Raw genomic sequence first — 11,958 nt, forward strand, 5'->3', positions numbered from 1 at the left:
ATTTGTTTTAAACGAGACGATTTAGAAATGGGCAATGGGGAAATACATTGCGTTGGAACAGAGGGTGGAACACGAAAAAACGGCAATGATGTCACCACTACACCTCCCTATTAACTTTGTATTTACCATCATGTTGACACAAGTTTGCAAACCCATTTCAAAAGAGCCTCAGGTAAAAGTCACCCGACACAGAGGGAGTGATGAAATGGCACATTCTTAACCTTGCAAGTAAATTAATGTATAAATCGGTGTGTTTCAGTTCATCCACAGTTAATCTACTAAGTCTGGCAATAGTCTTAGTCCAATGTTCAGCTTAAGACAACGATTGCGGCCGTTTCACAATAATCTTTTTTAAATGATGGGAACTACCAGCTACAATGCGACTAGAGTTCAGTACAGTGCCGTGTGTGATGATGTCATGCAGTTGCAGTAAAAAAAAGTTAACTGTATTGTTCAGCCACAGATAACGATCACAATGCATTATGTATATTATACCTGCAACACCAGCCCATTGGCCAAAAGCCACAATGCGGTATCCATTGGCGTCGACCATCTTCTCATAGTCAATGAGACGCACCTCCTGGGTGGACGAGATCATGAAGAGATGAGTGGAAGTAAAGCAGGAAGGTTTAGAGCCAAGACCAGCTCGTAGATGTACTGTAATCAGGGTCAAAAAGCCTGATATGTATCATTTTAAATCCATATCAAGTTTCCAAACAGAAGGGTAAAGTCTCTACTGAATTAAGATACGAGATTCTTTTATTGATCCCCTTCCTTGGGGAAATCCAGGCATCATAGCAGCGTGGGGGGGGGGGATAGCAGAAGACATGATACAGGTCATAGAATGATCGTACAGTGGAGAAGTAAAAATAGAAATAAAAAATAGGCAGTGTAAACAATATGATTAACTCTGGGCATGTGTATATGGGCAAGTAGGCGGTGTAAAAAAGGTCAAGGTGCAAGATGAGGGTATGTATGCCCTCTCTAATTATATTTGCCCTACAATAAATATACCATACATATATATAATCTATTAAACTAAAATCTAATCTAATATATATAATAAAAAAATGCTAAATATATGCTCTCATCGTAAGTATACACATAAGGTGCAGTATGCGTAAGCTATGTAGCCGTGATATACTTCATACGTTATATATATATTGTCCGTTTAGGTCTGTTATTATTACAGTGACCGAGAGATGAGGCACCTTCTTGAGCAGGTCGTCGAGGAGCCCCATGTTGGCCTCCTGGGCCTTGATGGTGTGGGAGAAGAAGGCGTAGGTCTTCCTGGGGTACAGCTTCTCCTCCGGGGGGCTCTTCACCCCGATGATCAGGGACGCCTCCGAGATGTCCTCCTGGATGATGGCCCCCGCCTTCTCGTAATACTTGAAGACACAACGCAACACACACATCAATTGGCCGTGGTTTACAGTAGATCATTCTGCCTGAACCCAATATCAACAACGTGCTCTACTTCCCAACATTCAGATCTTCTTCAGGGCAGCAGCTGCACCACGTCGGTCTCTTTGAGAGATTATTAAACGTAGTTTGTGCCCAGTCCATAAAGTGAACGGTTTTGGCGCCCGAGTGGCACCACGGCATACAGCACTACGGTGGCAACAACACGGCCGACCCGGGTTCGACTCCCGGACCCGGAGATCTTTGCCGAATGTCTTCTCCGGTCTATCTCCCATTTCCTCCTCCTCTCTCTCTCTCTCTCTACCTCCCTCTCTCTCTCTCTCTCCCCCTCCCTCCCTCCCTCCCTCCCTCCCCCTCCCTCCCTCCCTCCCTCCCTCCCTCCCTCCCTCCCTCCCTCCCTCCCTCCCTCCCTCCCTCCCTCTCTCTACCGGACTGCCCGGATAGCAAAAATCAATAAAAACCTACAAAAAAACATAGCTTGTTCGAAAGGACAAGTCACATTTAAAGTAAACACAGTTTTCATTCAGTCATTTGAGGACACAGTGTGGGGGCCGTGAGTAAATAGAAATGATGAACCACCCTGTTCTACCTCAGTTCAGCTTAACCCTTTCACTGCCACAGGACAGCCGGTTAACGTGACAATACAGAAGGTTAGCCCTTACTATCACACAACTGCTTGATGATGTCACACAAACGGCCCGCCCACACACACCCCCCCCCCCCCCCCTGCAGCGAGGTGCCGGGCCGTCGGTTCTGATCCCAATGTAGCCTTATAGCCTGAACTCTATTCCTTCTCTCTCTCTTTTGAAGGCCACCCTCCGTGTGATGTATTTGATGCTCTGCAAAGCTCGTTTAGCTCGTTTAGCTCGTTTAGCTCGTTCTGATGCAAGCATTTCATCGTAAAAGATCGCTGTACTTTCATAAAACAGGAGGTCTGCTTTTAGTCAGACAGCCTTCTCCGTGAGAGCAGCCCACACCTGGAACAGTCTGCCAACACGGCTCAGGGAGTATCAAAGATACATCTCATTTAAAACTAACTTAAAATCATGGTTGAGAGATGGTCAAGTGTGCGACCATTTTAACTGAGGGGTTGTATTTTAATGTATTTATTTGTATGTATTTTAGTGTATTGTAACCTATACTGATTCCTACTGTGTTTTAATTACTGTACTATGTTTTAATTATTGTTGTGCTCATGTCACCTGCCCCAGAGACTACAGTTGAAAATTAGCCAACTTGGCTAAACTGGCATATTTACAGTCAAATGTTCCTTAATATGCACTGTCTCTGTATTTTAAACCAATAAATACAAATAAATACAAATACAAATCTGTATTTTATTGTGACAAATAATAAAGAAACTTGAACTAGCTCCGTGTTGAGAAGCTCGCTCCTCTTTTCTTTTCCTTCTACCGTGTTATGTAACTTGTACTGTAGTATGTTATTGTTTCCTGTTTGTGTATTTGTACTCGCTCTGGTGGCAAACCATGTTTCCCCTCTGGGATTAAGAATAAATCATACACACATATATAGTTCAAATCATGTCCCCAACTTAACCCTTTCACTGCCACTACAGAAGGTTAACCCTTCACTACCACACTACAGAATGTTAACCTTTCACTACCATACTACAGAAGGTTAACCCTTTCACTACCACACTACAGAAGGTTAACCTTTCACTACCACACTACAGAAGGTTAACCTTTCACTACCACACTACAGAAGGTTAACTCTTTCACTACCACACTACAGAAGGTTAACCTTTCACTACTGCACTACAGAAGGTTAACCTTTCACTACCACACTACAGACGGTTAACCTTTCACTACCACACTACAGACGGTTAACCTTTCACTACCACACTACAGAAGGTTAACCCTTTCACTACCACACTACAGAAGGTTAACCTTTCACTACCACACTACAGACGGTTAACCTTTCACTACCACACTACAGACGGTTAACCTTTCACTACCACACTACAGAAGGTTAACCCTTTCACTACCACACTACAGAAGGTTAACCTTTCACTACCACACTGCAGACGGTTAACCCTTTCACTACCACACTACAGAAGGTTAACCTTTCACTACCACACTACAGATGGTTAACCTTTCACTACCACACTACAGAAGGTTAACCTTTCACTACCACACTACAGATGGTTAACCTTTCACTACCACACTACAGAAGGTTAACCCTTTCACTACCACACTACAGAAGGTTAACCCTTTCACTACCACACTACAGACGGTTAACCTTTCACTACCACACTACAGAAGGTTAACCTTTCACTACCACACTACAGAAGGTTAACCCTTCACTACCACACTACAGAAGGTTAATCTTTCACTACCACACTACAGAAGGTTAACCTTTCACTACCACACTACAGAAGGTTAACCCTTTCACTACCACACTACAGATGGTTAACCTTTCACTACCACACTACAGAAGGTTAACCCTTTCACTACCACACTACAGGTTAACCTTTCTCTACCACACTACAGAAGGTTAACCTTTCTCTACCACACTACAGAAGGTTAACCTTTCACTACCACACCACAGAAGGTTAACCCTTTCACTACCACACTACAGAAGGTTAACCTTTCACTACCACACTACAGAAGGTTAACCTTTCACTACCACACTACAGACGGTTAACCTTTCACTACCACACTACAGAAGGTTAACCTTTCACTACCACACTACAGAAGGTTAACCTTTCACTACCACACTACAGACGGTTAACCCTTCACTACCACACTACAGACGGTTAACCCTTTCACTACCACACTACAGAAGGTTAACCTTTCACTACCACACTACAGAAGGTTAACCCTTTCACAACCACACTACAGACTGTTAACCTTTCACTACCACACTACAGAAGGTTAACCCTTCACTACCACACTACAGACGGTTAACCCTTTCACTACCACACTACAGACGGTTAACCCTTTCACTACCACACTACAGAAGGTTAACCGTTCACTACCACACTACAGCAGGTTAACCTTTCACTATCACACTACAGAAGGTTAACCTTTCACTAGAAGGTTAACCTTTCACTACCACACTACAGAAGGTTAACCCTTTCACTACCACACTACAGTAGGTTAACCTTTCACTACCACACTACAGACGGTTAACCTTTCACTACCACACTACAGAAGGTTAACCTTTCACTACCACACTACAGAGGGTTAACCTTTCACTACCACACTACAGAAGGTTAACCTTTCACTACCACACTACAGACGGTTAACCTTTCACTACCACACTACAGAAGGTTAACCTTTCACTACCACACTACAGAAGGTTAACCTTTCACTACCACACTACAGCAGGTTAACCTTTCACTACCACACTACAGAAGGTTAACCCTGTCACTACCACACTACAGAAGGTTAACCTTTCACTACCACACTACAGAAGGTTAACGCTTTCAATGCCACACTACAGAAGGTTAACCCTTTCACTACCACACTACAGAAGGTTAACCTTCACTACTGCACTACATACGGTTAACCTTTCACTACCACACTACAGAAGGTTAACCTTTCACTACCACACTACAGAAGGTTAACCCTTTCACTACCACACTACAGAAGATTAACCTTTCACTACCACACTACAGACGGTTAACCTTTCACTACCACACTACAGACGGTTAACCTTTCACTACCACACTACAGACGGTTAACCTTTCACTACCACACTACAGACGGTTAACCTTTCACTACCACACCACAGAAGGTTAACCCTTTCACTACCACACTACTGTGTTTTAGATGTAAAGCGCTCGGCGGCCCGTCAGGTAAACAACAACAGCGCCCGGTGTTCCCCCCCCTACCTTCTCGTGGATGGCTCTCCGGTTGGACGGCTGGACCAGGACCTTGTGCCCGGCGTGGGTGATCTCCTTGACGTGGCGCGGGGCCAGCGGCGCCCTCCTCTCCCACGGGTTGACGTCCTCGCGGCGGATGGCCATGACGCACTTGTGGTGCTCATGGCGCCGCTGGCCGGCAGCGAGGCAGCTCCGAGGCCTCCTGCCGTGGTGACTCAAGAGGAGTCGGAACATGACGTTACACCCTGCTTGGGACAGAAGAGTGAGCCGCGGCCGGACTGCTGGTTATCACGGTGCGTCAGGGACAGGGTTAGGGTGAGAGTGAGCCCGCTGGTTGTCACGGTGCGTCAGGGGGAAGCTATGAGCTGCTGAACCCACAACGAACAGTCATTAGTGCGACAGGTGGCTGGCAGGCTGCCAGATATACCAGGTTTAGTTTGCTTAGGGAGATACGGTGCAGGTCAGGTCAGACGGGTCAAACAGGTCAGACGGGTCAGACGGGTCAGGTGGCATCATGTGTCATTCTTGGAATAGTTTGATTATATCCGTATCAAAACGGAGCAATGATTTGAGTAATAATTAATCCAGCGGGTATTGCTTGCGGGTGCTAAACCTAGTCCGTTTGACCGCCACACACTCGGACGTCTTGGTGGTCGACGACACACAACCGGAACAGATGATTGTAATCAAACAGCATCAAGCGATTATCATCATTATTATTATTAAATGACAACCGTCACCAATCAGCTGGGGCACAGCCGGCGCCATCTTGAATGTCAATGGAAATATTATGAATAATACAAAAAAAAATTACAAAAAGCCAATGAGCTGTGCCTGTGTTTATGGCTTCACGCCACGGTTAACCCTTTCACTGCCGCACTACCAAAACGGTTAACCCTTCCACTGCGACAATACACAGAAGGTTAACCCTTCCACTGCGACAATAGACAGAAGGTTAACCCTTCCACTGCGACAATAGACAGAAGGTTAACCCTTCCACTGCAACAATAGACAGAAGGTTAACCCTTTCACTGCGACAATACACAGAAGGTTAACCCTTTCACTGCGACAATAGACAGAAGGTTAACCCTTTCACTGCGACAATAGACAGAAGGTTAACCCTTCCACTGCGACAATACACAGAAGGTTAACCCTTTCACTGGGACAATACACAGAAGGTTAACCCTTTCACTGCGACAATACACAAGGTTAACCCTTTCACTGTGACAATACACAGAAGGTTAACCCTTTCACTGCGACAATAGACAGAAGGTTAACCCCTTTCACTGCCACACAACAGCCGGTTAACCCTTTCACTGCCACACACACACGACAGAAGGTTAACCCTTTACTATCACACACAACCGACAGCCGGACCGTGATGAATTGAAAATGGGGGACCCTGATGTAAACAAGACGAAAGTCTTTCAATCAATCAACCTTCTGTCGTGTGGCAGTGAAAGGGTTAATTAGTGACTTAATGAAACTTCTGTAAGAGAGAATACTTTATGATGAAGGCTTGATCCCACACACACATACAGTACACATGCACGCACACACACTTTCCCTTCACACGCACTACACCACGTGCCCTGCGCCATAATCGCGTGTGCGCGGCCAACAACAACAACAGAGGAAAGCCATACAGGAGTAGGAAGTAACTTAGTAATAATAAGCAGCGTGTTGGAGAGAAACATGCAACAAGACACATCATTAATAATTAATAATAAAAACAACCCACCTGTTCACCACAGTGTCCCGGATCTGAGGTCTCTACAGCAGGTGACGAGCAGAGAGAGGAGAGCAGAGGTGACAGCAGTACAGTACAGTACAGTACAGTACAGAGGGAACCCACAGATCTATAGAACATGCGCCCTGTCGGATGCATTACCTCTTAACGTTTATACATCTGTCGAGAGTGGAGGGGTGGGAAGAGGGTGAAGGGTCTCTCTCTCTCTCTCTCTCTCTCTCTGAAACCGGTGGTCGTCAGTCCAGCTGCACCAATCCTCGTCCCCAGGGAAGGAGCGGCCTCCTGTCGCACTGTGATGACGACGACTGTAGTTCTCTCATGTCGCACTGTGATGACGCAGTGGGTGTTGACGCTAGGTCGGATGGGGTCACCGGCCGTCCCAAGCTGCAGGTCATTTTTTTTAACTTTAAAAAGTTGTTTATTAAAACGAGGGAAGTCACCCACTCTCTATCTGGCTCAGGGATATATTTGGCACTTTTGCACTTTCTTAAAAATGGAGAAAATAAGTTTCAAGTTTCAAGTTTCAAGTTTCTTTAATAGTTGTCATACAGAAGTACAGAATACTTTCATACAAAATGCTTCTTACTGTTACGCTCCAGAGACTGTGCTAGACAAGATAGTATCAAATAACATAGTATAGCATGTAAATTAGAAGTAGAAAATGAGGTCACAGTGTTCAGTATAGACATATGTACAATGTTCGATGCAGAATAGACGTGTCAAATATCATAACTCAGGGGTTTGACAGCTAGATTTTATAAAACATAAAACCTATGTTGGGGAACAGGGTTCAATTGACACCCCATATAAGCAATGCTCACTTTTTATTTTATTTTTTTACTTTATTTTTTAGCGTTTATCGCTTTTCTGGTCAAGTATGACCGACAGATACAGGGTGAAACGGGATATAGAGCAGGGGAAGACATTCTGGCAAATGACGGCGGGTCCGGGAATCGAACTCGGAGTCCACCAGATCCGTGACGTATCACGGTTTTCCCCGACGCAGAAATGGAGCCGAGATATGCGGTGAGCTACTGGAGCTCCCCCAGCAATGCTCACTTTTAACAATTGTGTGTATTGAGCCGTACTGTATTGTACCCATTCTGCAATCTGTTAATACAATTTTCAATCAATCAATCTTGAGTATACAATCAATATCTGTCCAATTGGCTATATGTCCGAACTAATGATATATATATATTTGTAGTGTATTCGCTGTAGTCTACGTTCAATACTTTAAAATTTTGACAACTTCTATGTAGATATGTGCAATATGTCGTCTAGCATATTATGTGTACAGTTTGACCTACTGCTCATTTTGTATTGCCATAAAAACTTCAATAAACAGTTTTGAAAAAAATTTGTTTATAAACGTATAACTAACTATTTAACCTTAACACAAATAAATGTACCTTTACAGTCGCTCCCTTTTCATTTCCAAACGACTTGAGAAGCGCGCCGCACACCCAGTGGGAATATTGTGAGCAGAGAAGCAGGACGAACACCACACATGGGACAAATTGGCCTATAGTCTAGCATTGTGAAATAACATTTAATAAAAAGGTTTATCCGAAATAGAATATGCTGACTAATTATAATTATTTTGATCATACTCATTTGACTTTGCTGCAGAGAGTCTTAACCCTTTCACTGCCACACGACAGAAGGTTAGCCCTTTACTATCACACAACCGCCGGCGATGCTCCATCATTAGCATCATCACAAATGCGGAGCTAATGATGCTAATGATGGAGCATCGCCGTCGGTTGTGTGATAGTAAAGGGCTAACCTTCTGTATTGTCACAGTGAAAGGGTTAACCGGCTGTCGTGTGGCAGTGAAAGGGTTAAAGGTGCCGACCCGTTAGCGTCGGGGGGGTGTGTTGGACCCGTTAGCGTCGGGGGGGGTGTGTTGGACCCGTTAGCGTCGGGGGGGTGTGTTGGACCCGTTAGCGTCAGGGGGGTGTGTTGGACCCGTTAGCGTCGGGGGGGTGTGTTGGACCCGTTAGCGTCGGGGGGGTGTGTTGGACCCGTTAGCGTCAGGGGGGTGTGTTGGACCCGTTAGCGTCAGGGGGGTGTGTTGGACCCGTTAGCGTCGGGGGGGGTGTGTTGGACCCGTTAGCGTCAGGGGGGTGTGTTGGACCCGTTAGCGTCAGGGGGGTGTGTTGGACCCGTTAGCGTCAGGGGGGTGTGTTGGACCCGTTAGCATCGGGGGGGTGTGTTGGACCCGTTAGCGTCAGGGGGGTGTGTTGGACCCGTTAGCGTCGGGGGGGTGTGTTGGACCCGTTAGCGTCGGGGGGGGTGTGTTGGACCCGTTAGCATCGGGGGGGTGTGTTGGACCCGTTAGCGTCGGGGGGGTGTGTTGGACCCGTTAGCGTCGGGGGGGTGTGTTGGACCCGTTAGCATCGGGGGGGGTGTGTTGGACCCGTTAGCGTCGGGGGGGTGTGTTGGACCCGTTAGCGTCAGGGGGGTGTGTTGGACCCGTTAGCGTCGGGGGGGTGTGTTGGACCCGTTAGCGTCAGGGGGGTGTGTTGGACCCGTTAGCGTCAGGGGGGTGTGTTGGACCCGTTAGCGTCAGGGGGGTGTGTTGGACCCGTTAGCGTCAGGGGGGTGTGTTGGACCCGTTAGCGTCGGGGGGGTGTGTTGGACCTGTTAGCGTCGGGGGGGGGTGTGTTGGACCCGTTAGCGTCGGGGGGGTGTGTTGGACCCGTTAGCGTCGGGGGGGTGTGTTGGACCCGTTAGCGTCGGGGGGGTGTGTTGGACCCGTTAGCGTCGGGGGGGTGTGTTGGACCCGTTAGCGTCGGGGGGGGTGTGTTGGACCTGTTAGCGTCGGGGGGGTGTGTTGGACCCGTTAGCGTCGGGGGGGGTGTGTTGGACCCGTTAGCGTCGGGGGGGGTGTGTTGGACCCGTTAGCGTCGGGGGGGTGTGTTGGACCCGTTAGCGTCGGGGGGGTGTGTTGGACCCGTTAGCGTCGGGGGGGGTGTGTTGGACCCGTTAGCGTCGGGGGGGTGTGTTGGACCCGTTAGCGTCGGGGGGGTGTGTTGGACCCGTTAGCGTCGGGGGGGGTGTGTTGGACCCGTTAGCGTCGGGGGGGGGTGTGTTGGACCCGTTAGCGTCGGGGGGGGTGTGTTGGACCCGTTAGCGTCGGGGGGGTGTGTTGGACCCGTTAGCGTCGGGGGGGTGTGTTGGACCCGTTAGCGTCGGGGGGGTGTGTTGGACCCGTTAGCGTCGGGGGGGGTGTGTTGGACCCGTTAGCGTCAGGGGGGTGTGTTGGACCCGTTAGCGTCGGGGGGGGTGTGTTGGACCCGTTAGCGTCAGGGGGGTGTGTTGGACCCGTTAGCGTCAGGGGGGTGTGTTGGACCCGTTAGCGTCGGGGGGGTGTGTTGGACCCGTTAGCGTCAGGGGGGTGTGTTGGACCCGTTAGCGTCGGGGGGGTGTGTTGGACCCGTTAGCGTCGGGGGGGTGTGTTGGACCCGTTAGCGTCAGGGGGGTGTGTTGGACCCGTTAGCGTCAGGGGGGTGTGTTGGACCCGTTAGCGTCGGGGGGGGTGTGTTGGACCCGTTAGCGTCAGGGGGGTGTGTTGGACCCGTTAGCGTCAGGGGGGTGTGTTGGACCCGTTAGCGTCAGGGGGGTGTGTTGGACCCGTTAGCATCGGGGGGGTGTGTTGGACCCGTTAGCGTCAGGGGGGTGTGTTGGACCCGTTAGCGTCGGGGGGGTGTGTTGGACCCGTTAGCGTCGGGGGGGGTGTGTTGGACCCGTTAGCATCGGGGGGGTGTGTTGGACCCGTTAGCGTCGGGGGGGTGTGTTGGACCCGTTAGCGTCAGGGGGGTGTGTTGGACCCGTTAGCGTCGGGGGGGTGTGTTGGACCCGTTAGCGTCGGGGGGGTGTGTTGGACCCGTTAGCGTCAGGGGGGTGTGTTGGACCCGTTAGCGTCGGGGGGGTGTGTTGGACCTGTTAGCGTCGGGGGGGGGTGTGTTGGACCCGTTAGCGTCGGGGGGGTGTGTTGGACCCGTTAGCGTCGGGGGGGTGTGTTGGACCCGTTAGCGTCGGGGGGGTGTGTTGGACCCGTTAGCGTCGGGGGGGGTGTGTTGGACCTGTTAGCGTCGGGGGGGTGTGTTGGACCCGTTAGCGTCGGGGGGGGTGTGTTGGACCCGTTAGCGTCGGGGGGGGTGTGTTGGACCCGTTAGCGTCGGGGGGGGTGTGTTGGACCCGTTAGCGTCGGGGGGGTGTGTTGGACCCGTTAGCGTCGGGGGGGGTGTGTTGGACCCGTTAGCGTCGGGGGGGGGTGTGTTGGACCCGTTAGCGTCGGGGGGGGTGTGTTGGACCCGTTAGCGTCGGGGGGGTGTGTTGGACCCGTTAGCGTCGGGGGGGTGTGTTGGACCCGTTAGCGTCGGGGGGGTGTGTTGGACCCGTTAGCGTCGGGGGGGGTGTGTTGGACCCGTTAGCGTCAGGGGGGTGTGTTGGACCCGTTAGCGTCGGGGGGGGTGTGTTGGACCCGTTAGCGTCAGGGGGGTGTGTTGGACCCGTTAGCGTCAGGGGGGTGTGTTGGACCCGTTAGCGTCGGGGGGGTGTGTTGGACCCGTTAGCGTCAGGGGGGTGTGTTGGACCCGTTAGCGTCGGGGGGGTGTGTTGGACCCGTTAGCGTCGGGGGGGTGTGTTGGACCCGTTAGCGTCAGGGGGGTGTGTTGGACCCGTTAGCGTCAGGGGGGTGTGTTGGACCCGTTAGCGTCGGGGGGGGTGTGTTGGACCCGTTAGCGTCAGGGGGGTGTGTTGGACCCGTTAGCGTCAGGGGGGTGTGTTGGACCCGTTAGCGTCAGGGGGGTGTGTTGGACCCGTTAGCATCGGGGGGGTGTGTTGGACCCGTTAGCGTCAGGGGGGTGTGTTGGACCCGTTAGCGTCGGGGGGGTGTGTTGGACCCGTTAGCGTCGGGGGGGGTGTGTTG

At 50.2% G+C, this 11,958-nt stretch overlaps 1 protein-coding gene across 2 annotated transcripts in view; it reads right to left on the reverse strand.

Annotated features, from left to right (window-relative positions):
• Positions 1 to 7,273, reverse strand: part of aass (aminoadipate-semialdehyde synthase) — a 65,749-nt gene extending 58,476 nt beyond the window's left edge. Inside the window, exons 1-4 of one of the 2 annotated variants that reach the window (XM_084334864.1) lie at positions 7,011 to 7,273; positions 5,279 to 5,514; positions 1,212 to 1,388; positions 496 to 580 (exon numbers count right to left, since the gene is read on the reverse strand). In XM_084334864.1, coding sequence (XP_084190990.1) covers positions 496 to 580; positions 1,212 to 1,388; positions 5,279 to 5,503 — 487 coding nt within the window. In that variant the 5' untranslated portion in view covers positions 5,504 to 5,514; positions 7,011 to 7,273. Of the gene's footprint in view, positions 1 to 495; positions 581 to 1,211; positions 1,389 to 5,278; positions 5,518 to 7,010 lie in introns of both variants that reach the window. The other variant, XM_084334865.1, reaches the window with a different exon arrangement.
• Between the last annotated feature and the right edge of the window lie 4,685 nt (positions 7,274 to 11,958).

This window comes from Notolepis coatsorum (genome assembly GCF_963971535.1).
Source record: "Notolepis coatsorum genome assembly, chromosome: 18".
Lineage (NCBI taxonomy): Eukaryota > Metazoa > Chordata > Actinopteri > Aulopiformes > Paralepididae > Notolepis > Notolepis coatsorum.